General features: G+C 33.1%; 2 protein-coding genes across 2 annotated transcripts in view; both read left to right on the top strand.

Moving 5' to 3' along the window:
- The window catches only part of LOC136974615 (nose resistant to fluoxetine protein 6-like), a 31,926-nt gene extending 21,928 nt beyond the window's left edge, over positions 1 to 9,998 (top strand). Inside the window, exons 13-15 of the mRNA XM_067269543.1 lie at positions 77 to 263; positions 333 to 475; positions 9,801 to 9,998. Coding sequence (XP_067125644.1) covers positions 77 to 263; positions 333 to 475; positions 9,801 to 9,998 — 528 coding nt within the window. The remainder of the gene's footprint in view (positions 1 to 76; positions 264 to 332; positions 476 to 9,800) is intronic.
- A 5,040-nt stretch (positions 9,999 to 15,038) lies between these two features.
- The window catches only part of LOC136974582 (zinc finger protein GLIS3-like), a 39,374-nt gene continuing 27,461 nt past the window's right edge, over positions 15,039 to 26,951 (top strand). Inside the window, exons 1-2 of the mRNA XM_067269498.1 lie at positions 15,039 to 15,203; positions 21,205 to 21,530. The gene's annotated coding sequence lies outside the window, so the exon portion shown is untranslated. The remainder of the gene's footprint in view (positions 15,204 to 21,204; positions 21,531 to 26,951) is intronic.

The following is a 26,951-nucleotide window of genomic DNA, read 5'->3' as shown; positions in this document are numbered from 1 at the left end:
GCTTAATTTACGAACTGGCGAAAATGTAATTATTTATTTTACTGGATAAAGTAAATATTTTTTATTATTTCTTTAGAGAGTAAACGTATTTGGCTGGTTAGTTGCAATCGGATTTAGTTGCTTGTCACTGTACGGGGTTTACGACTGGAACAGAGGCTATTTACCGGGAACATTTATAACTGTTCTTTATGCCTCCACTCACCGAACTGCTTGGGCATTAGGTTTAGCTTGGTTAACGATAATGTGTTGTACAGAAAACGGAGGTAAGACTTTTAGTGTTTATTTTTATTTTCTCTTAGTTTAAGTTCATATTTTATTTGTATTTCTTGCAGGTTTCGTGGCAAAATTGCTGTCGTGGAAAGCCTTGATCCCTTTAAGTCGGTGCACGTTTATAGCTTATTTAATACATATACATGTTCAGATGCATTACGTTGCTAGATCTAGAGCGATGGTGTTTGCGGATCATCAAGTCTACGTAAGTTATAAGCAGTTTTACAGCGTCGATGTAGTTTCTAATAATTTCTGTTATTAAGTCTATTAATTTTTAAGATCTCGTGGTAGTAACGCGTCAATACTTCTTTTATTAATTATACAATGATTAAAACATTTACATCGTTCTCGGTACGTCTTAATATCGGATTTTATCAGAGTTGCAATTGATACGAATTTTGTATAAACCATGTAATTCCAATTTATACGAAATATCATTCCAATAAAATAATACAAGCATTTTGATTATTTTATTGATTTTATTGGTTTTCGATTATCGAGGTCATTTTTTATCGCGATTATTTGTTATGAAAATAACAGGATTCGTCTTTTAAGTACAGGTTTAGTTCGGATTAAAAGATTATTTGAGCAAAATTTCGAATATTAAATATATATATATATTTTAACTTGGCCTAGTTTTTTATATCAATGCGATCTTCTGTTGGTTTAATATCCGGATTTAAGAATTTTTTTAACGTCGCGCATATTTAAATCTGCTGACTTTTTTAGTTAGATATTTTTTGATCCGTAATAGTAAAGCAGCGAAAACATTTGAGACTTTAATCGCTTTATCTATTTGCTGTATTAACTTCATTAAGTGTGTATATATATGAGTGTGTATTACGAGTTTTTTGCATTATGCATACATAAATACATCTTGTATGTTTCCGATTTTGGAGTTTTTGGCAAGTAAATGAGAGAATTGCAAACTTTCTTCGTGTCACTGTCTAAAGATAACGTCTCCCTCCTTTACATTCAATTATGACAAAAATAAAGTTGTTACTTGAGCTTTGAATAAAAAAACACTTTGAAGAATTGATCTTAATAGTGAAAGATTAAAACAAATTTGTATATTTGTATATTTGTATGTTGAAATACTTTGGACGGAATGGAATGACTGACGAAAATTCTCTATCAAATCTCTCCGTAGATTTTGTACCTACATTCGCTCTTCTAATACAGCCTTTCCCAAAGCCTAAAATACGCTGAAATATTGTTTCGCCGATTAAACAACATAGAGAAGGTCGTTATCATTGGATTACTGAAAGGTAGCTAATTGTTCTAAAGAATAGCCCTGTGTCTGGGACATATACAGTAATGGCGAGGTGCAGTGCCGCAACTAGGGCGGTGCCAGCGGTGCCCAGGCACAGAGCGCAGACCCGGGGGGGCGCAGAAATGACCTGGACCAAGTTTTGGGGCATAGTTACAGAAGCTCGCACCGGGCACATAAAAAGCTAGTTACGGCGCTGGCAAGGTGTTGGAAGAGTAGGTTCGAGACAGCATCTGTGGACTCCGTAAAGGCTCTGACTGGCCAGGAGGACTTACCACTACAGAAAATCGTCGGATAAGGAGACAAGCCCAAAATGGTCCAACAGTTTTGCTTTTTATTATTGACCGAGATACATAATTGTCTTTACAACATCCTCTATCATCCCGCTCATCGCAAGAGAGGAAGGAATTCGACCTCGCTGTCCTTTACGGCATCTGCTATTGACTAGACAGCATAGGCAACGTAATAGTGAGACGCTAAATGACATCGCGTGGTGTTTAGCGATGAATCTTGTTTTAACCCTGCCTAGTAAGACCATCACATTCGTGTATAAAGAAATAAAAGGCAAACGATCCATCCTAGTCTTTGTGAAGCGGCACACGTCCAGAAGTTTTCGTGTTAGGATGGGGAACGATTTTCCGTGACACTCTGTTCCGCTTGTAGTGATTAGACGAACTTCGTTAATAGTACTGTACTCTGATATATTCACGAGGTTCTGAAACTCGAGTTGCCTCTTAAGGTCTGCAAGAGCCACTTTTCCAGAAAGATAATGTTCGCTCACTTACTGTCCGTGCTTCTCAGGAGTGCCTTCACGTTTAAACTCTTTCTTACTTCATATTCTGTCTAGTTCTTTCTCGGATTGAACGTATCTCAGATAGGCTCGGACGTCAGTCGAAGACATCACGAAATCTTCAACATCTCGAGCGGCAATCGCCCAAGCTCGGGAGAATCTCTCAGAACAGCATTCGAATCTTGTTTGATTCCACGCCAATCCGCATTTCTTCACGTATTAGTGTCACAGATGACTTTACTACATACTGATTCGTACGGTCCTTCCGAAATCAAAGTCTGTTTGCATTGAAATTGTTGTCAATTCTCTATCTCTTTAACCGCATTAGATATATAAAATTTCACCGAGATAGGACACTCGCTTCGAGGTGCTTCAATTTCTTTGTCGGAGTGTAGTAACTAGAAATTTTATTGTATGGAAAATAATTTTTTGAAATTTATAGGTAAACGTTTTATAATTAATGATTAAATAATTCAAGACACGGGATTAAAAATATTAAGTTTTTAATAAAATTAAATATAAATTTACTTTACGATAATAAAAGTGCCGATTAGAAATAAATATCAGCGAAGAGTCTAAACATTTTTAACAAATAATTCTAACAAAAGTAATTAAAATAATTTTCATTTAATTTATTTTTAAGTTTAGAAATCCCTCTGTAATTTAAAAATATTCTGATTTAATTATTACAATATTTGGCACTTTTTCCATTTTTCTAATAACTAAGTTATTTATTCTGGATGTTCTAAAAAGGACACGAATTTTCCATTCTGCAAAAAACAAATTAAGTAAACAATGTACAAATTCGTCGGGGTTAATATCACCGCCTAATTAAAATATTTTGTTTTTTTCAAACTAATCTTTTTTAAGAAAATATTTCCCTCGAAGAAAAATGTCTGCAGTTAACACTGTACACGGGGCCTCTAATTTAAATTCACCAGGGCCCCGTTAAGTTATAACACGCTACTGTCATCGTGCATTATAAATTAAATTATGTGCAGTACGTGAGTGTTAAGTCAGGCTACAGCATTAGTCGTACAATAAATGCGTTGTGATGTGATATGTTTATAGATGTTTTCATTTATACAGCTTGTAACGTAGTTTCTCGGATATTTGCTAGATGTGTTCCAGATCAGTCCAAATGCTCGGTTTCTTACATCATTCAAAAATATACTAAACGTTTTTGTAAGATTTTAGTTATGTTTAAGTACTACCATCGTGTGTGCAAGTGTAATTCTCTAACGTAACAGAATGTTACAGAGAACAACGGCATGATTTTAAACTGCTAAAATGATATTTCTTTTTTTATGGGTATATTTACTGTAAGCTGATAAAGCTAGTTCAGAGTTTTCAGCAGTCTTGGCTGTTATATTAACAGACTTTTAGATAACACGTAATGTGATAAATGAAAGATATTATTTAAATTAGATTTTCAAATGTTTCAAGTTGCAATAGAAATGTTATTACAGTAGAAACTCGATTATCCGGACCTATATTATCCGTATTTTCGATTATCCGGATTGTTCAAAATAAACAAAAATTGTACGAGTTTGCTGATTTGCACTTGGCGAATTGCGACACTGTTGTAAGTACAGTACGTGATGGAATGCATGGAACAAAATTTTGAAAAGACCATTAGTAAATTTTAGTAACACAGTAGAAAGTAGTATAGGAGGCATTGCGGAAGCAATAGCACAAATTTCAATATGTGCCGAATGTGACGAAGAAGATGCAACCGAGTGGTTAAATTGCGATGCGAACGATACTGGATTCCAAATTTTGAATGATGACGAGATAATTAAAGAAATATCTGCCTTAGATGAACAAGATCGAGAAGACGAAGAAGGGATGTTGGTCCTACATATTCTGAAACTTTTCAGTGCTTAGATGTCGCCATGAAGTGGTTTGAGAGCTCAGGAAAAGTGTAACTCGGGACAACTTATATGTCTTAAAAGTATTCGCGATTTAGCAGCTTCAAAAAGAACAGCTAGCTTTAAACAAAAATTGTTAATTGAATTTCTTAATAAAAAATAGTTTAATATTGAAGCTATATGTAAATCTAGACAAAAAAATTATTCATACTGTATGCACTGTCAATTATTATTTTTTTTTCGATTATCCGGATTTTTCCTTATCCGGACTACCTTCATCCCCAATTAGTCCGGATAATAGAGGTTCTACTGTATTTAATGAAACTTATGTAGTATATAGTACGAATAATACAAGCAAAGAAATGAGTGGAAAAACAAATGTTCTCGTACTCATTTAATTTAGAAGTTAAGGCAGATTTTGAACTATTCTTTGATATCTATTCACATCTATTCTTGTTTTCTTTTCATATACTTTAGGTATGTTTTTCGTTTATATTTATTTGTTCAGTTTATCATACTTGATTTTTTTTATCCATTCTCTATTTGCATACAAGTCGTGAAAAGAAATCATAATGAAGATGATCAAGTACAGTACATTTCATCTACCATTGAATAATAATTAAGATATTTTTGAATAAAAGTGTTTTAATTGTATTCGGGAATATTTAAAAACGTTCAGAAACATTTTCCGTAATCTGAAAATATTAAAAAATAACTGTTAGAAAATTCTTACACAGGACCCAGAGCCGTACCGAACAGTTTTTCCCCAGGCAAAATTCATACCTAGCGCCCTGATTCAACTTCAATTATACAAAATATATAAAATATACGGAATCTGACTAACATTTGGAAACGAACAAATACAATCATTAGTATATATAAAATTAAGAAGACTTTCGGGACTCTTAATTAATGTTTCTAAGCTATTGCCAGTGGATATTAATGAAACCGAACTTAAAGAAGAGATGATATCTTCATCTTCATTCTCTTTTAATACGATTAATAAATATAGGTCGTTATAATATTTAACGACTACATTTATAGTCTAAATTTTAGATTTTAAAAATATATTGTAAAAAGTTAAAAATTCTCTTATATTCATTAATTTAAACCACTTTCATCTTTAGTCACTTCTGCGCTGTTGTGGGAAATAAACGGTGTCGTGGCACAGGACATTTTTGGTATCCTTATTTAGAAAGTCTGTACAAAAAGTCCAGTAAAGAGTTGCTTAACTTCTCCGGAAACATTTAAAACTGCCTGTGTGGAGCCATTTGTTACGATACTTTATTATTAAAAGCTTTTTATATTTTTAATTATTATAAAATGGCAAAAAGCTTAATTTTCAAGGTAGGAATCAGTTTTATAAAAAAATTGTAAATGTAACGAGCAATTATTTATTGTGACATCGTCGCAATGACGAGCTGAGTGTTTTATTAATATTTTTAATTAATTTAATTTAAAATATACGCTCTTCACCTCAAATTAGTAATGCCTCGCTTCCGTACATCATACTTTTCCTTTAACTACGTAGTCTATCTGACACCTTTCGGGGGGATTTGAATCGAAATAACGTGACTTCCAGAAGTTCGTATATTTGTATATAGTTAATCGGGGCCTCCTGCTCCTAAAGTTCCCATATCCGGTCTAGTCTTCATCCATCTGTCTCAGTTCTCGAGATTACGTAAAGACATAGACGACAGACGAACGACAGCGGGAATTTATAGATCTACGATTTTTTCAAAATGCAGCCCAATAACGACCAAAATCGTCATCACGCCGATCCTACTGGAGATATGACACAAGATTCCTTTTATCTCCCGATCCCTCGACCTTTAATCACCAAAATTTAATAGCATCAATCCTTTAATACACAAACCTCCCTGTAAAATTTCAGAAATTTTTGACAAAAAGCGCAGGAGTTATTAGGCTTCAAAGAGGGCGAACAAAATCATGCCCCCACATACACATCTATACATACAGAAAAAACTTCCGAATTCTTTCGCATTTGTCGAAGTCTCAAGGTGTCCCGAGTCTAAAAATGTAAAATACCTCGGGGAGTCATTTTTTGACCGATGGTCATACTTTCCCACTATTATAGATAACAGAGCCGAGAAGGTGATGATGAGGTATTATCGTTGATTTTTTATTTGATATTCATTTGCTCTTAGCATACATTTCGCAGTTAAATTTTTGCGTTTGGATGTTCACAATTTATTGTATTTGTTTCCTACTAATGCCCACCAGTCTTTCTGATAATCTTACCAAAAAATAGCTTGAAATTCGGTATCCATTCTCGTTAGATGTATAAATATCCTATTGTTACTTTCAGTTTTGGTCATATAATAAGTCCTTTGTAATGCACAAAATCGAAGGCTCGATTGCTCGTTTCGGCGCCTCTAAGTTCTGCCGCCTAGACAGTTGTTTCACCTGTCGAGGCCGGTTCTAGCGTCTTTGCCTCTCCAGGCATTTTATAAACCCGTCGCCTTCAACTTTACCTACCTATCCTAACCAATATCGGTTATTCGGCTATATTTTAATGATTGTCACATGCTAATTTATATTTATTTATTTTTTTCGAAAAACGCTTTGTTTGTCCGTTAGTAAAAGGCATTGTCTCTCCATTAAATTACTTTATATTCTATTTTAAAAAATTATTATAAAACACTATACAATCGTATTTTTCCTCACCCAAAATCTGGCCATTCTCGACAGTGCGTAAGATGCCTAACGGACAAGAGAGAGCCGTCTCTGTAGTACTTACATTTCATACGTTCAGAAAGCTCGAGGATACATCTTTCTCTCTACACGACCTTTTAGAAGACGGTAATTATTGAAAATCGCCACATTGCTAAGTTTTTTAACATTCGGTAACATTCGATCGTTGTTTCTTGTTTCTAGACTCACGGCCCGGTGAGAGGCTTGACAGTACCTATTTTACGATATAACAAATTTAAAGTAAAAAAAAAACTACCAAATATTAAAATACGGCTAGTTTATTAAATAAGTTTATAGTTTACTACTTAAAGACACTCGAAAGAATATTAATCTAGAAAATAATTATATTTTTTTATTACAATTATCCTAAAATTTTGTCTTTGTTTTTTTAATAATACAACTGAAGTAATTACGAGTTTTTAAAATTAATGTTACACAAATAAATTATAATTTTTAAAAAGTAATAAAGATAGAATTTCATCGCGTTGTTTTACATGTTTTGTTTGTTCTAGAATATACGAGTTTAGTGAAAAGCATTGAAAAATATTCTAAATTTGTAAACTGCGTGGAAATAATTAAAAGGTAGTGCAGTCTATTTGTTGATACAAACAACTCGGCTTTTTATATATAAATTTTTCTTAGCTTTGGTCTTCTGCCAGAAGAATGTTTTATATATTTCTATTTTTTAATTAATCTTTTCGTTTATATTATCAAGAAACTTAAATATTTGTTTTACGTAAATAAAATTACAAAGGCTGATATTAGTTATTAATATCAATTTTTCTTTTCTTTCTTAAATTTATATGTTTTTTTGTTTGGCACCGACATAACTTATTTTTCGTTTGCTTTCCGTTCACTAAATTATAGAAACGTACAGTACAATGAGGTAAAGATATTCTTCTGTTGGGCTTAATGAGAGTTATAAGGTCAAACGAACAACAAATACAATGTAATATTTGTGTGTATATGTCTTCTGTGCAAATACTTGAGCTTAATAAACAAACAATGACCGAAATACAGATCTATTCGTCAAAAGAAAGTAACAGTTCTCCGATTTACTGTATTTACGTTCGGTTGGGTGTTTCGCATTTCGCCTTCTCTAATTACATAAATACTTATCCCGTGTCTTATTTACCTTTTAATCTGGCCTCGAGTTAAAGTAAACTTAGAAGATACATTAAGCATCTAATTTATTATTTTCTTAGGGTCTATTTCTGATTTTCCATATTTTGAGAGATATTTTAGCTATTACAAATAAATGTCAAAATATTAAAATTTAGTATTAAAACTGAATATCTTTTATCACTTTATTTAATATATGATAATAACCATTATAATGTTAAAGATAAGAATAACTGGTTAAATAATGTAAAATTACTTTTTAAAACGATATCTATTCTGCAAACAGCTGAAGCAGAACTCGAGCATGGAAGTTGTTTGATGTTTTGAATCGTTTAACAGTGTTTTATAATTAAAGATCTCGGGAAGAAAACGTGTTAAATCATTTTTTCGAGTTTCTGGGAAACTTGAAAAAATACAATTCCAAATTTGCTCTATATTTTAGGCAGATCACGGGTGATTAATAATGTTAGAAGACAATAGGACGGTCTACGAGAAGTTACGAGCGATGAATCTGGAAATATCTGCCATAGATTTGTAGAATTTCAATAATGTTAAAAAAAGACGTGTTCTTGCCCAAGATGTTCGATTATCTTTTGGCTTCGTTAGAATATTATTTAGAATTACATGTATTAACATTATCACTTATTCAAATATTATATAAAACACACATAAATTAATCCTTTATTGAATCCGGAAAATTTTCTTTTATCGAGCGAAAGTTACGGCTAAATTAAAATACAAACACAAATTCACGTTTGTTATATTTTAATGTCAAGAAGTTAACAGCTTGTCTTTGATAATCGTCTACGTTTTGTCTTTGTAACAGTAAGTAATCTTCAAAACTGATTTACTTCTAAGCGCCTTCGATGTAAGTCCGACCGGTCTTTTCGTGCTCTCTGAGCGGTAAAGGGCCTAAAACCACAAATAAAAAAATGTAAGTCTGACTGAAAGGAGAAAAAATTACATAAAGTGCAGTTTAATTTATAACCGACAAACAGATTTTTAAAACATTTTTGTACGTGTAATTGGAGAGTTGGAATAATTTAATAGTAAAAATCCAAATATTTCTTTTATGTTATACCCGCAGTTGTATTTTTGCTCGTCGTGTCCCGCGACGGGGTAGCGAACTGCTGGTACAGTACGTCTGCCTAAAGTAGTACAACCAAAGAATTCGTCTGACACGCAACGTGTTGAACGTATTTATTTACTTTTCGCTGCGTAATTCTCAATAATTATTAATGAATTCAGCATTTCGTTGTTATAAATTTTACCATCCGTAAAGATTTTAAAGAAAAAAGTCACTCGACAAATTAAATAATGCATAAAAATCACGTAATTTAACATCAGATTATAATACTCGCACATAAATCTCGATATTTTTATTGGGTTATATTCTTATAAATAATATTTACTTTAATTTTTATTTTGTAATACTCTCGTTATTAACCGTTTTAATTAAATTAAATTAATATAAGTTTACTTCGTTTGTTCAAAGAAAACTTTTGTCCGCATAAAACTTGACGGCGAATATCGCAAAACTTACCCTTAATTTGTGCTCTTCCTCTTCTAGAAACAAGAGGAAGAGCAGAAATTTGTCTATTAATCAATATAAATTATAGTATTATTTTAATTTTTATAGCCGGTTGTAAAAATAACATTTTTAAATATAGAATTAAGTTATTTTTAAAAAGATTTAAAAGTTAATTTTTAAGACGTTATTTCGTAAATTATAAATATTTAAGTCAAACTATCTTATTTACAGATTTGGTTATTTTTCGGAAACCTGGTAATCAGCTTCGTATTGTCATTCGTGGGAACGGTCTTATTCGAAGTGCCTCTACGTTCTCTGGAAAAACACCTGTTAACCTTCTCCATTAAACGAAAAAGTTCTTCTTTTACTCTACCCCGATCCGAAACGAAAATTGAAAGTAACAGTGGCAAAGAAATGTCATATTGTTAAGTTGGGCAATAGAATTTCATTTCTTTAGTCTTTATTTTCGCATATTTTAAAGTCTCTATCAAAATCATAAACTGCGAGCATTACTAAAACATCTGTACTTATTTTTATTATTATTATTATACCGTATAACTAGCGTAATCATTAAACTATAACCTATAATCATTTAATCGTTAGTTAAACTAATATGGTCATTTTATGTTATTATTTTTGAAAAATCGAACTTTTAAAGCCATAAAATTTTTAATAAATATTTATGCGAATAAATATATTGTTTTACATTACGTAACGTAAATAATTTTGTAATTTTAAATTATGTTTCAAAACAAGCGATAAAATATCAGTATCTCAATATTATATTTAACTATTATGTATAGAATGAAAGAACACGATGTTATCCATATATTAATATATAGGCTATGTATATGTAAAGTGATAAAATTGTATCATAAACACACATACACACGCATAGTCTCGACCTTAGATATTAGTTTCGTTTACGCAACTGGGCATTAAGGATTTTCAGAATATGGGTGCTGCTCGAGGCAGAGTCGGGGGAACGAAGGCGCGTGTCCCCTCTAGTTTTTCGGAAAATGTTACTCATTTATCCTAGAAGTACTTTAGTTATCTAATTTTACCTAATTGACGTCGCGCGATATGCATTATTATATTTATTTTTATTTTAAAGTAACAAAACTGATTGCTTTGGTATCGAGGGTGTGAGGTATCGTAAGCACCTTTGGATACGCTTTACATTGGGTAAATGCTCCTTACATTATTACTGCAAATACAGCGAAACCTGTGAACGGCGACCACTCGGGAAACGTTAAAAATGGCCGCGGTTGAGAGTGAGTTGGAAATTGCACGGGTCTTATAAGTTGAAGGAAAACCTAATTTATTGCTTTTATTATTGTAAAAGTGACAAAAAAAGAAAAGAAAGGAAATTCTACCAAGCCCCGTAACGCGCAGTGAACTCCTAAAAACAGATCAATCTTTTCTTGTAGGCTATGACCCGAGTTAAAATATGTAAAAACAGGAAGCGCGTGGTCTGACGGCGGAGATAATTTTAAAATTTTTTCAAATTTCGCTTTAAAAATAACTAAAACTAAAAATTTATCTCTTACGTTTACGGCTAAGTTTATTAATTAACCAGGTAAAAACCAGTAACCAAACTTATCGACAATGACTAATTTTTAAGAGTACATTATTATATTTTGCGCCTCATTTTGAGGACTGGTCGTTTACGAGAGGTTAAAAATAGCCTTTTTAATGGCGAGACCTTGTTCGGAGATTATTTTGTATGTATTTCTGTTCAAAAAGAAACCTTCCTGGAAAACGGCTGCCGTTTCGAGGTGGCCGTTATTGGAGGTTCGACTGCATTGTCGTAACTATATATTTAAATAACAAGCATTAACGATTCTATTATTATAAATGTAAAAAGTAAAGCATCGGTTATTCTCGAAGGCGATGCATTTTGAGGAATTATTCAATTCGTTTTATACCCGATATCCAACGGAATGAATTCTTTAGTAAATTAATTCGATATCTAATAGCCATTTTCACACACGTAATCACTTAGCATTTCTATAGATGTAAATTAATTAAATTTTTTTTTATTCGAGAGATTTATTGTTCAATGATTTTTATATTTAGCGCGATAACGTTACGTTAACATTTAACATTATAACAAACTTTTCGAATATTGTTTGATTGCCACGTTCGAATGTTTAAAACAAAATTTCAATAGTCGTAATACCAAAACTTTCAAACATTTTTGAATAAAAAATAAATTAAATTTTACACTTTAAAATTTTGTAAGCGGACCATCTTGCGACTTAATAAATGAAAATTTTAATTACACTTAAGTCACGCAATCGCATTTTTCTATACTTTCTTGTTACACGTACTCGAAGGGGTTGGACAGAATTTTCACTCCGATTAATTTTGGCATCTTTTCTATAGTCTTGTTCCGCAATTCTTTACTAACTTGGCACGGTTTTGTATTAGCATAGTCTTTCGAAAGATTTGCCTCCTAACACCACGCGTTGACTCTTTGGCGCTTGCTCTCGTCGATGATCGAAATAAAATGTATACTTCATTCTTTCCCAGGAAAAGTTTGTCTTTATATTTTTTCTCGCGTGTTAAAGTTCCACGATTACATTTCGAAAAAAGATTTCGTTTTACTCTTTTTTTTAACAATTCTATTCAAAAAGTTTAAAAACGAAACTTATAGAAAGTGTACTAGGATTACCTTTATCCTCTCCTTGGACTTTCATTTTGTGTCACTCCCCGTACAAGAAAACTCGTTAAAATTGCTTCGAACATTTTCCGTGTTACAACTCGATTCTGTGATCGACCAGAAGATCCATAGTGGAGTCGATTCTTTCCTAGTCTTTAAATTCACGTATCAACTTGGAGAAAAGACAAGAAAGTATAAAATTTTTCGCATTTGTTCACACCACCTTACAGAATATCCACTTTTCTGTACTGGAAAGCTGAATGGGCGTTCTTGAATTCGGTGGTGTTGGCGTGGAATTGTGTCTTGTTAGGTAGAATTGGAATAGGAGTTCTATTATGAAGATTTGGTTGTCTCAATTTTACTCGTTGATAATTGTACCTATTTTATTAATAATTGGTGGTCGTATTCGAATAAGACAAACAAAAATCGGGAAGTAAAAGCAGTAAATACATAAAGAGGAAAATTTTGAAAAAAATTTGGGAATTTTGTTTGTCTTTTAGAAGAAGGAGGCTAACTCTCCTTCGGAAATCTTGTAACAGATGATGTAATTAATTTAGGCTTCATACGTTTTAATTAATTCAACGAAGAAGTTTAACTTAAACCAAATAATCATAATAAAATTTATCAAAATAAGGATGTATTAACCATCCTTATTCTTAGTTGGAAAAAATCAAATATTCAGAGTTCAAAAAATATTTATATTTTCAAACTACTTTCAAAAAATGTTAAAAGGTTTTTACATCAATTTAACGGAGACTCGAATTATAAAATTATCAGTTAAAGAGTAAGAATATTTGCGGAAATCACTTAACTTTGTCGTAGTTTCGGCTATTAAGAAAATGGGAGTAGGAAGACCAAAAGGTGGTGTGTTATTGATAGTTCGAAAATCTTTTGATAAGATAGTTTATCCCTTTCAAAATTCAATTTTGATCTTTATTCTAATTAAACTAGACGAAAACGTATATAGTAATTTGCAAAGTTATTACTTTGCAATGATATTGATATATATTCCATTGTACGAAACAATTCAATGTCTATTTAGAGAAGAAGAAAAAGTTTTGAAGATTTGGGTAATTCTTAACTATTTTAATGCTAGAATTGGAATCGAATGCGAGTTACAGTATTACGGTGACAATTCAGCTGTTCGTCGATATAGTAGCGACTTAGTAATAAATAATACATGTAAAAAGTTATTAAATTTAACTCAAAAATATAATTTCTTTATTATGAATGGGCGTACGGATGGCGATTATTCTGGTCAATTCACCTTTAAGTGGCGTAAGGTATAATCAGTTATAAATTATTTTATGCTTTGAATTTCTATTGGATCTAAGTTCGAGGTAACGATGACCGTTTTGATTAATTCTAAGAAAAGAATCAAATAATTTACCTTTAAAAGAAAAAGATTACGGAGAAAGACAAATCACTAATTAAAACATTTAAATACAACCCGGACAAAAAATTCTCATTAAACAAATAACGAATAAAAATTTTCAAAAATCTTATCTCTACTCTTAAAATTAAGTTTTTTTAACCTTTTTATAATAATTAATAATATATGTTATTTTTAATAAAATCTCGGAGCAGATGGCGCCACGCACAATTTTAACTCCGCTAATGTCTTAGTTTTCCTTAATAGTACTTTACGCCGGGAAAGTTACGCAACTCGTTGCTGGATGTTTTAAACTTGGCGAAAGCGTTCGATTTTATATCTATCGACAAGTTGCGTGAAAAATTTAAAAAGAAGGGCTGACAGCAAACTTTTAAGTGTTATCACGTGTTTATTTGTTCGTCACCGTATAACAATAAAACGCGGAAAGTTAAGTTTACAACGGTTTGATATTTGTTATAGACTTTTGCGAGCGAATCCATTAGCCCGTATTCGTTTCACTTTACGATCCGTGATATCGATAAATGTTCCGACGGGAAAGAAGTTGGTATATCAGTGGGTAATCGAACGGTTCGTTCAATACGGTATCCCGACGACGTGATAATTATCCCGTCATCCGCTCCAATCGTTACTTTTATTGTTTTAGCTTCGTGATTTTACTTAAGCAAACGTGCTTCGTGTATATCTCGTTAAGAAGGTAGCAACGTTTTCTCCGAGCGTTGCTTAACTATTTTTAGTAGCTCATTTATTATTGTGCCATTATCTAACGTTTTATTATTTTCATACGGGGTCTATTACTGGAATTTGTTTATTGAAAGTCGGCATCACCAATGTATCCTAGGGTAAATTGTCGATGCCGAGCGGATCGTCTACTCCATTGGTTCGAAGGTTCTATCTGTACTATTTTACCTGCCGATAAATCGAATATATTTTTGCCATTCTAACGCCTTTGTAATCATATATTTAGCCAATGAATTCGTTCTCGAACAGAAATTTTGTGCTAAACGCGCAACTGCCACGCTAAAATATCGCCCGAATTGTACGTAAGCCAACTAATTTTTAGTTTTCTTTTTATGCTAGCTTAAAAGTTGTATTAAAATATTTTCTCCTGGCGATGGAAATCTTCTTTCTATATTTAGAATGGGATTCTAATAATAATGATAACAACAATAATTAATCGATTAAGGAGAGGAAGGCCGAGAGTAAATTATTTAATTCTTTCCTCGCTAATGTTAATTGTCAAATGGTGACAAGTGCTTGACAAATGATACTCGCGGGGATAGGTTTATTTTCATCGGCACCTAAGTCACCACTTCTAAACTGTGCAAATCCTAATTTACACCTGGTTCAACCCATTCTGCACCGTGTCCCGGTCGGGAAACTGACGTTGCCTTCTTGTCGTAGCTGAAAGGGTGCCAAGCATGTTCTGGTTAATTTTAAAACATGATAGGAGTTTCAGTCGGCTGTGCGCTCGGTACTCGAGTCGCCAAACAATCGACTAAATGGACATGTGCTCGAACAAGGTATCTTAGTCTAAGGCTATTCGTCGCCGGCCAAGAGAATCACGTGACTCGGAAAGGTGAGTAAATTAACACCGGTCGAAAGCTGCCTAAAAACCGAACGCATCGGCATTCATCGATGTGTCCTTTAAACAACACAGCTTCTTCCTTAATATAAAACCAATTCGGTTTATTGAGAAAAGTGTCGTAAATTCGAAGCCTCGTTTTCTCGTTTCTCTTCGATTGTAAATTAGGGATTTATGGAAAACACTCGGTAGCCTACTTCCCAAATGCAATGCGTTCAGCACATTCCTCGACGAAGTATGTAGCGCCATCTGATTTCGTTTATGATGGAAAAATATCCGCGAGGAAAGTGAGACGTTTGTGGTAAACTGCGTGAAAATGGTAAACACGTGATTTAAGCTTAAACCGGATTAGATAAACGGAACGTGTCGGGTCGGTAACGAGTAAATCGATGGTTAGGGAGCGCAGTTGTTTTCTATCTCCGCCCTCACAAAGAAAGCTGCACAGCTGACGACTGTCCTCAAAATAAACATGACTAGCAAAAACATTTAGTAGAGAAAGCAAACCTCATTTGCCATACTTAAATGTACGAATATAAGCCATATGTTTCTATATTCGTGTATGGATAATTAGAAAACCTACTTTGTCGATTTTATTCGCTATTTATTCTATTAATTTCACAGATTTTTTACTTACTTTTACACTAAATACAAATTACTCGGTACAAAATTTTAAATCGTCTTTGTTTATACTCCAGAAGGAAACTCCCGAAGGAAATTTTATTACTATTAAATGCAATTTTAATTAAATAACTTAAAAGATAAAGTGGATAGATGTAAGAATTTTTCAATGTTAAATATTTCTATCTGTATTTCGCTCGAAAACATTGTTAACCTAAATAATTCATCGCGATTCTTAGAATAAGTAATGGAGTATATAAGTTGAGTATATGACTCATATCCTCGACTTATAATCGCTACTATTTTGTAAACAAACATATTCTTTATAGAAAAATTTACGGTTACTCGGAAATATATTGAAATCGATAGTTATTTCGCCTAGAGCGCCGCCCGTAAGTCGGTTAACTATGCTTTGTTCGTGTTTTCCAGGATACTTTTGAATACGAATCGCAAATTGAGATTAGAATTTAGTTTAGTAAATGGAGTTTTGTTGCCCACAAGTCTGTAAGTAACGAAGTATTTAAATACGATAGAAAGTTGGGCTTTCTAATTGGGCGTTTAAACTTCATCCCTAAAGAAAAGAGATGAAGTTTATATCAAAGTTTTCGTTTATCTTATCAAATATGAACCAATTTGAAGGATTTATTTGAAATATAACCTCATAAATATGTTTTCCATAGATTTATGTAAAGGTATTTAAAAACAAGCACTTTAATCCCGAATGATGTCTTTACAAAAATCTCAGTTGTCCATCGAGACGGATGACCAATTCTTGTAATAGTACATACCAGATTAGAGAAGCTAAAAGCATCGGAATCTATATTTATTCTCATTTTGGCATATGATCTTCCTCTTCTCTTTAAATACTTTTTCCGAGATGCTATCTGAGAGGTTCCATAGTATGCCTCCATAATCGTCGACCAATTCATATTTATTTAACTTACAGGATCAAAGGCTATCGATATAAACCTGTTCTTATTTGCTGCATATTTTCGTGCTGCATTTATTAAACACGATCTGATAAGTAAAAGATGGATAGGCTTTCATTGTAATGTGTTTAATCACAAAATCATATAGATTCCATTTCGAATCTCTATTTTTAACCGTAATTTATTTAATTTCTATAAGGAATTCTATGAATATTTTATTCCGCAACTCCGCATCTTGTACAGAGTTGTCGAATGAAGTATTCGCCAGAACCCTGCATAAAATGAAATTGAACGAACGATGAAGTATTCTAATGAACTAAACCTAAGAAGCCGTAGACTAAAGCTCTTAACTGCAGCTTTTAATAGTGAGTATTGAAAATTATTTTCTCTTTTACCTTACGTGCTTTCAAATGTTAAGAATAAACACGTGAAAGTTGTAATATTTAAGGTTTTTCTATCATTTCTTAGAACTTAAATTGGAATTTTTTTCTTATAAATTTACTAAAATATTTGTTTATATGAACTTGAAAATCAGATTAGGTTCCGATTTTCAATTTTAATTTACGTCAATTCTGTTTTTGTTTCGCAGAATTAATGTTTAAAAATGACTAAGATATTTGTAAAGACGGTTCTGTGAAGTTAACAGTAGATTGAAATGCTTATATTTCGCCACGTGGTCTTTGCTGTCGATTAATTGGGTTGCAATTTTAAAATTTCGGACCTATAAATTCCCACTGACGTCCGTCCGTTGTCTGTTCTTCTTCAATCTCGGAAACGGAGTTAGATAGATGAAATTCCAGAAATGGGAAGCTTAGAAACCGGAGGCCCTGTTAATTGTACACGAACTTCCGGTTTGGGCCGGAAGTAGCGTTATTTTAATTCAAGAATTTTTTCCAGAACGGAGTTAGATGATGATCGGCATAACTTTCGTTCACGGGAAAACTATTGTATTATGTACAGGTGCAGGACACTGCTAAAATCGAGATCTAAAAAACTGCAGCCCGGGCATTTCGATTTAGCGCTATCATTTCTTCGTTTCTGAATGCCAATTTCAGAAGCGAAGAGATGATAGCGCTTTCTCAAGTACCTCGAACGATATGAGTTACACGTAGTGACTAAGTCTACACACAGACGGCCGGATGGCCGAGCGGTAAAGGTGGCAGCCTACCGCTCTGGGGGACCCGGGATCGAATCCGAACGGGTCGAATAATCCCCAGGAATTTTTCGGGGGGTGGTCCGTTCGGATATGTCGGGCCCCGTCCCTCACCACCCGGTCGCCCCATTGTGGGCCTGGCCGAACCCATAATGGGCCTACTAAAAGAGGCCCTCTTAGTGCCCACAGGGCGGAAAGAGTTAAAAAAAAAAAAAAAAAAAAAAAAAAAAAAAAGTCTACACACAATTTCGAGTTTGCGCGCTCGAAAGTCGAACGAGTCGGTGATAACGTCGTTTGCGATGCAAATCGTATGCTTGATAATTCGTAGATACCGAAGAGGTCTCTATTTAATATTTACGGGGAAGATCTGTTGGAGCTTTGCCAGGGTGGCGCTATATCGAGGTTTGACTATATGTTTAGTATAAAAAGTGATGTAAAAGTGACCGTGCCCCCTGTTGCATCGTTTGTAATGTAGATAGATTCGCAATAACTCTTCGATTATCCAATACGTCGAAAAATATTGGCAACGTCTCTATATCCCGCTCGGTATTTCCTCGATCCGATGTTAGCGTATCTACGAGAGAATGTCAATCGTCCACTCGTTCGCCAGGTGACATTAATTAGCGAATCCGAAATCATTTTACAATCATCGATTGAATATACATGCACATTTTCGACTGCAGCATATTTTCTAAGTAATGGAAAAAATAGAAATAGTTAAATAATTTTTATACTTCAGTCGTTATTTCCTGTTTTGAGTGTGCTAAATTATATTTTTTATAGAGAATAATAAATTTAATAAAGAATTATCGATTTTTCTATTCTTTCTTTCCGTAGCTTACTGTAGTTTGCACTTCGTCGGATTGCCTTTACAATTAACTTATTTAATAGTAAAAATTGTAGAAACTTGTATCTTTTAATATTACTATTGTTTGAATTACAATGACAGTTCCGAAAGTACGAAAGAACAGCGAGAAATTGAAAACAATGGACTCTATCAGTAACGTACAAGAAAAGATTTGTTAGTGCGTCGCTGGAGTTTTCGTCAAATCTTAAACATTTTTGTGTGAAACAGGAGTCGACAATACTTTGAGATTCACGGATCGCTAATGAAGAGAATTCCAGCTGTTTCGATGCTATGCCGCGAAACAGATATAAGTTACTATATAACAAAATATGGATATTTTGTTACACGGGAATCGTATCTGTGGTATTACCAAACAGAACCAATAAATATTTATGAAAAGAAAACGTAAATATTTAAAATATTCGAATGCGTATTTAACTCATAACGGAAATTCCGCAAAGAATTTATACTTATATCTTACTGTAAATATAAAATTAAAAAGTTTCGTCAGTCGCAAATAGAATAAAACCAAAGTGACAGTTAGGAGCCATAATACTTGTACATACTCAAGAGTCTTCGATTGCCAGTCCCTTATTATTGAGGGGTTGGCAATCGAAGATCCTCGAGCCTCTTCGATTTAAAAAAATCCTTAAATCTCGGCAATCATTCCTCTCTACTCATTACATTCTTATTTTAATCCTCCCCTGTTCGTGTTCTTCAGAATATTCTTTCTTCATTATATCTTCGATCGACCTTACTTTTTCTACCCTCTAGTTCTTAATTCCTAATATTTATGCTATATATTACAATGATATAAGTAGTAGTGGTTTGGGAAGCTTTGATCACAAAATGAATTTTACGAGGGAAATCGTGGGCAGCTTTGATGACAATCGAGAGAAATCTTGACACACTCAAGATTTCTCTCGATTGTCATCAAAGCTTCCCAACCGCTACTACTGATATACAATGGCCTATCTAAATGTCGCCGTCGTAAATTCGGTTTGCGCGCATAAATTCTTTTCGTAGATAAGACTTACACGTATATATTTTTGATTAAGAAGAAAACTTTCTTTTAAAACAAGTAAAGTACGCCGAAAATTAATGAAAAGATAATTTATTTATTTTGGCTACAGAATATATTGGGATTATTTACGAGTTTATATGGAATATATATTTATTATAGTAATGCATTCTTATTTCCTTTATCCCTCCTTTCTTAAACCAATCCTATCTTAAACCAAAGTTTAGGGATCGGCTGCTTTGATGTGTCGTCTTTATTTCTCTCTGTCTCTTACATCTTCATCTATCAATCCCTTTTCTATCGTGTCAGTTCTTATTTTATCTCGCCATCTCAATCTCTGTCTCCTCTATTACTCGTTTTTTCGTAAATTTCCTTTATTAGGATCGTATCTAGTTTTATAATAGGAGGGACATTCACTTTTGTATCTCCTCTGGTGTAAAATATATGCGATACTGGACACGTAAGAGTTGCATTCGTTAAAGATTTGGTTATTCCTACTTACGTAGGAACGCCGGAATGACTTATTCGCTTCCAAATATTTAATTTACTGACATCACTTCGTTAAATCTTCGCTATTGTATATTCTTCTTACGTTATCCGTCCACAGTCCGCTCGATCTCGGGTGGATAACGGTTGAACTAATAAATAACGATGGCTAAGTAGAAAATTTGGTGTATAATACTCGTATAAGCTGTTAACGATGGAATAAAAATAATTAATGGAAAAACTATTAAGTAGATTAAGAATGAGGAAGGAAGATTTCTAACAGAAATAAAGTACGCCGGAAATGAATGAAAAGCTAATTAAATTTGTCGTTATTTGCAGAATTAATTCCAGTGTCTTTTGATTTCTAAGGGAATATTTCGGACAGAAATATGTTCATTCATTTTCTGAATAAATGCACAGTACAAACATTAAAAACTTATTTTAATCTTATTTACATTATAGATTTTCTCATTAAAATAATGGGAAAATCTAATAATGTGGACTAGACTTAAAATATTTAAGCATTTATAAAATATTCTTACGACGCGAGAGAGAAAATATGGTTTCAATTTTCAATTCTTTTATCTCTGGCTCTAATACCATTCTTCTTTGAAAATAGAAGCGAATAACAGTATTTTCACAAGATTTCGTCGTGTCGAATGCTAAATATTTAACACACACCGACTCTCGTCAGATCGTCGTATTGTTTGTATGTAATTTTTAAGTTTTATTTTGAAACTATTGCGAATTCTTCCTCCCTCTTATCTCTTTCTGTCTCTCTGTTCCCTCCCGCTTCTCTTATCAATTATCAATTGTTTCGTTTAGCAATACAATGTTTGAGTTAAAACTTACACTTTTTAATGAATGTATTATTTAAATTATACAGGAAACTTTAATATTATATCTCAATTAATTGCGGATATAAAATGTTTTCGTTGCAGAATGTCGGAAAGGGAATTCTCCACCAAAAATCTCGGATATCCGAGTCGAGACACCGTCGGAAGTCAAGAATGTAACAAAACTTCGCAGCAGATGCAGGCAAATTTCTGTTCGCTGACGTCATCGAACCATCAATCGTACAAAAAATGTCCGGATATCGGTATTCCTTCCAACTATTCTCTCGGACTGATTCAACGTTTAGAGAAGCGCAGATCGGATTCGGGACATTTGGAATCGGCCGACTCTACGCCACGTTCTAATTCCTTATATAGAAGCGGCTACGACAATTTGGCCGTCGGGCATTTCATGCCCCAACAAATAAATTCCGGTACATTTCTTTTAAAAAGATTATATTTACGGGCTTTGTCTAAGTTACGTTTAAGTTCAAAATAACTTAACTCTCCCAAAAAGTTACCATCGAATCAATTCTTCCTCTCGAAGGGAAATCAAAAGTTCGGCTTAATTCTTATTTTGTTTTTAAGTTTTAACATTTTAATCTTTAATAATGATTCGAAGCGACTATTGAAAATTAGAAAGTTTTCTAAATTATTTAAATCTTAGTTTTAATTAAACAAAGTTCCGGTTATAGTTTCTGTTCTTACTGTCCGTTCGTTGGAAATTTCTTAAATATAATTGTTATTAATTATTTAAAGTTTTAAATGATCTAAAGAAGATTTTTTTTTTAAATTTGCATACGACGCACAAAATGCATTTATGGTTACGCGTAAAACCGATACACGAATTGAATAAATATACTTAAATTATTAAATACCGATAATGTCAGCCTGTTTTTTTAACTTATTTCTTCTAATTTTCGTTTTTTAATCCGAAAACTTTTGAATTATTGTTGGTTCTGTTATTGCCTTAACATAAACAATTCTTATATCATATAGTCTATATTGAATTGCTCTCGATTTTAATTCCTAAAGATATTTTTACAATTGGAGCTTATTTTCTTATTCAACTACTCGAATTTTACAGTAAGAACCATCTTCGTCAAAATATATTTTTAATATTAGAATTAAATGCTTTTATACGACAGTGTCTAGATTATTACAATATCGGGACAGAACGAGAAATGGAAGATGGAACGAAGGTTTCTCAAAACAGAGGTTAGTTCATTTTGTGTGATATTGATTTTTCGTCTGTAGACGACCAATTCGTCGCAATTAACCATTGTTACGTTTAGCGGAGTAATGATTTAGTAGGACAAATCTAAATCGTGATTTATGTCTAGAACGGCGCGCTCCATTTCTACAACTGTCCAACTTACGGAACGAGTCGAGTTTCTAGGGAGTCGGAATTTGATTTTTACACGCGATACGTCATTCTTCCTTGGGATAATCTTTTTAATAACTAATTTGGAAAAATCGACGGGTAAAGAAGATTCAGTTACATTCGTTTTTGTGATTTCCTTAATGGATAATTTGGCATCGTAATAGAATCTTAGTGGCATCGATACAAAAATAGTTAATTATAATTATGTAGATTCAATTTTATTTACAACAAACTCCGCACGTCCAAACGAATGTAATATTATTTATGCCAATCTGTCCAATTAATAAAGCAAAATAAAATATAAGGAAATTCATACCGCTTAAAGGTAAAATTATATTACTATTAAAAAATCGATAATATTATTATTGTATTATTGATAAGGAAACTCTAATGTTATTTCTATTAATCAAAGAAATGACTCGATGGATGTCATTTATGTAATTATTCTATTTACGTTCTGATAATTAAAAATGTGTTTTCCTTTATAAATATGTTTTTCTTTTAAATTCGGGAAAATGAGAAAATATAAAAATATTCCGGGATATGTGATTTAATAAAAAGTACAGAAATCCGACATATACCAGACCAAAACAGAGTCGGATTAAGGAGATTGCCGGATTATTCGAAGTAAGGCAAATTCGATGCCACACAAACGAATTTGACAGCGTAGAGTCTAGCCCGGGGGAGAGGAACTTTTTTAGCCATTACCCCAAAATATATTTGTGTAAGTCGACATTACCCCTCTCATTCCGAAAAGGAGAAAGTCCATACAAATTTAAATTAAACACTATTTATTGAATCGTTTTACACCGAAAATGAATCACGAAAATAATAAATACTAGACAAACCAAATGAAATTATCATTTTGGAACAATAATTTTATTGAAAACTTTTACTCTTTAGGTTCTGGAGAAACTCCTTATTACCCCATTTGGGGAAATTTACCCCGGTTCCCCGACCGCTGGTCTAACCAAATTCGTTGGCTAAGGATAACGATGTGGCAAAACGTACGTCGTACACCACCGATGGAAATGTCCGAATGTGCTGCCGTCGCTGGTAGTCCACGTTGCCAAATTGGTGGATTCCCACTAAATTTAGTAAAAAATTAAAGCGACGATTCTGAGAAATTTAGTGGGAAGTACAATATTTTTGTTTGTACATTATTTTGCTATAAGATACTGTACATTATCGAGCAGCCTAAGATGGCGAGCCTAACAATCTGTAAAATATTGCGTCCAAGCTCGATGGTTTGATCTGGAGGTCGATACGACGCCACGTTTAGTGGAAACTGGAATTTGAACTAGTGGGAAACTTATACGACTCGGCAGCTTTACCAGCAATACTCGAATCCACTAGTGCCAGATTACCGAAATTGTATTAGTATTTAAATCAAAGAGGAAATAATAGGAAGACATTTTTATATTATTCGAGCGACGTCGTAGGTTTTGATGAAAGATCGATTTGTTTTTTGTTTCAACTATACTTGTATTGTCCGTAGAAGGACTCGAAGAATTAATTCGTTAATTTCTTACGTACTGCGAACACGCTAGAAACGAAGACCAGTGAATTTAAGTAAAATAAAATACAAAGACATTTTTGTATTCTCTTTAATTTTAAACTTTAACGCTTTTACTGTCGCCGTTATCTGTTTTTCTTCCTTTCTTCTTTTTATAAAAATGTTATGTATGTGTGTTTATACACTACGCGACGCAACATTTCGATAGTGTATTCGACGGAGACTTTTTCCAAAATTCTTTCTCGTATTTCAGATCTGTCGTGCCTTAAATTCATTTTTTACTTTCATCTAAGAACGTTCGGAAATAAACAGAAAATTCGTGCCAAAATATATGTTTAATTCACTGGTTTTAATCGCCGATTGTCGAGAAATTATTCCGATAGAAACATTTGATTTTTTAACACCTAAACTTTTTCGGATTGTGTATTTTTTAGAATATCGAGCATTTAAGACGCTCGACTATATCAAAGACCAAGTTGTACGTTGGTATGTCGGTGAAATGTTTTTATAGCGACACAAACGTGGGGTACTTAGTTTTTTGCACACATTTCACACATTAGCAATATCAAACAGATGTGTTTGGAAACATCTGTGTACAGTTAATTGGAGAGATGGGCTACGCTAAATTACCTTCCGAATTAAGTCGTATTCTTGTCAAGAATACGACTTAATATTTTTAATCCCGTAATTTCTATAATTTCTAGAAAAATTTTATTAAAAAAAATTTCTATAAAACTTTCTACGGAACGTTCCCTAGAAGTTTAAAAATTGTTTTCTAAAATTTATATATAACGAAACTCGGTGTAATCTTTCCTCAATTGTGACCATTTTAGATTCACCTTTCACATTTCGATAACATTCTAAATTTATGTTTGTCGTAAGATAAATATCGATGTAAAATATTGATTTAGAATCCTCGAAATGAAGTTTGCATCGAATTTATGAAAATTATAACATAGGATATAAGAATTTAATTATTTAAATGCCAAAGGAAAATAGTTTTTGAGATGATATTATTTAAAATAGACAGATTTCTATTTATTTACTTAATTTTCTAATGGTTTCTTATTGGATAAAAATTCTGAAAGCATTTTCGATACTTCCACGCGTGTTGTTGAACTAAATGAAATGCAATTCGTGTTTATTACCGAAATCTTTATTGCGTTGGCTGTTTATAATGCGCCGCGTATTCGTTCAAATTTCAGTGAAAATAACGCTTTCTCGCTAATCTTATAAATAGACGAGAAATAGAGTAAAAGATTTTCAAAAATTCTCATTTATAAAATACGTAGCGACTCGAAAGTCAGTTAATCGTTTTTAAATAAAAAGACTTTTATTTTACAGTGCCCCACTTAGAATCGGCCGACTGGGATGATGAAATATTAATGATGCTAATTTTGTAGGAGATAGTTACGGGAAAAGGTTACGAGGCAGAACTATAAGTCCTACGCTAAGTAAATGAAGAAATACACTGGCAGAAGTGTATGGGCTATCGACGTGGATATTTTAGGTCAGTCTTAACTCGATTGCGCGTACACGGAGGTGCATAGATGCGCCGGGACACGACTTTCGACATCTTTAAGTTTCCGTACATTTAGATAACGTTAAAATAAAGTTTCTAACCAGTGTCTCCGTCCTAACTTTATTTGTGCGGTTTCTAGTGAACGGGCTCGATTTTAGGTGGGACTCCCCGTAGCTTCTGCTAACAAAGTTAACAAAAACTGTTTTAACTAAATTTTCCGTGTTTAAGAGACAATTTATAGGATTCCGACGTATTATACGTATTTATCTTAACAGTGTAATGTTTCGAGTTGATGAAATTGGAACCCGTCGAAAGGTTGTCTGTATTAAGCAGTTATAGGCCTGGCCTTTTCCGTGCCCGTCAAAGAGTTTGCCTTCGGATCCTTTCCGGTTTAATTCGAATTCCTCGACAAACCAGAAAATTCGCGGGTTAACGCTCTAGTCTACGCTGTTCGGCCCAAATTAGCCGCTGTCTAAGTATATTACTCGCTTCTTATTACCGTTGCCGCGTAGACTTTCGGTCGACGAAAAGCGCCCTCGTGTTTATCGTGTCATAGTTGATGCGAGCTTTACGCTTTCTGGCACGTATGCGGCAAAATAATGTTTAATTTAAAAAATAAACAGCTTTTTACAGGATTCTATAAGATTGTATAAGTTTCTTCTTTTCACTATCCTTTCTATTCCTTAATCTCGTGTCTCTTGTCTTTTGCGCAGATTACATTATTCGATAAGTTATTTTTTAGAATTAAATTTAGACTAGGAGTGTTAATAACCAAATAAAATGATAGTAAAACTAAAATTTAATTTTTTATATTAATACTTATTATATCCTGGTTTTCTATTCTATAAGAATTTTTAAAGTACAACTGCGTTAAATAAATTTCAACCGTCAAAAAAGTAAGTTGTAATTTCTTGCCCTCCGCTAAAAGCAACGATAGAAACGAACATAAAATCTGAATATTTTTATCCGCGATGCGTACTCACTCCGTAAATAGTAATAAACATCGACGTATGTATTTAGTATACTATGTGGTTTGTTTTTTAAGCGGACACTTTCTTCGATCTAACACGTGTGGGGTAATTCGGTGAGGTGGGCGCGACGAGTACGTAATCCTATATCCAGCCATACTCTATCTAAAACATATCTAGAGTAAGCGTAATCTTATTTTTACGTAAATAAATCGAAACCAGCGTAACTAATTTTTGACAATAAAAGAAGGTTAATTAGATTAAATATTGGAATTTCAATTGTTCGGTTTAACAGTGTCAGTGGATCCGTATTTGAGTTTTATTACCAGGAAATTACATAAGAAAATCTATCAACACGCCGAGACGACTAATTCTATATTACAGAAAATATTAGGGAGTCGAGAAATGAATGCTTTAGACGTGATTACGGTGATGGAATCGGGAATGAAAATAATAAAAATGAGG

This window comes from Centruroides vittatus, unplaced genomic scaffold, assembly GCF_030686945.1.
Source record: "Centruroides vittatus isolate TY-2023 unplaced genomic scaffold, ASM3068694v2 contig_351, whole genome shotgun sequence".
Lineage (NCBI taxonomy): Eukaryota > Metazoa > Arthropoda > Arachnida > Scorpiones > Buthidae > Centruroides > Centruroides vittatus.
This window is presented reverse-complemented; position numbering and strand designations above follow the sequence as displayed.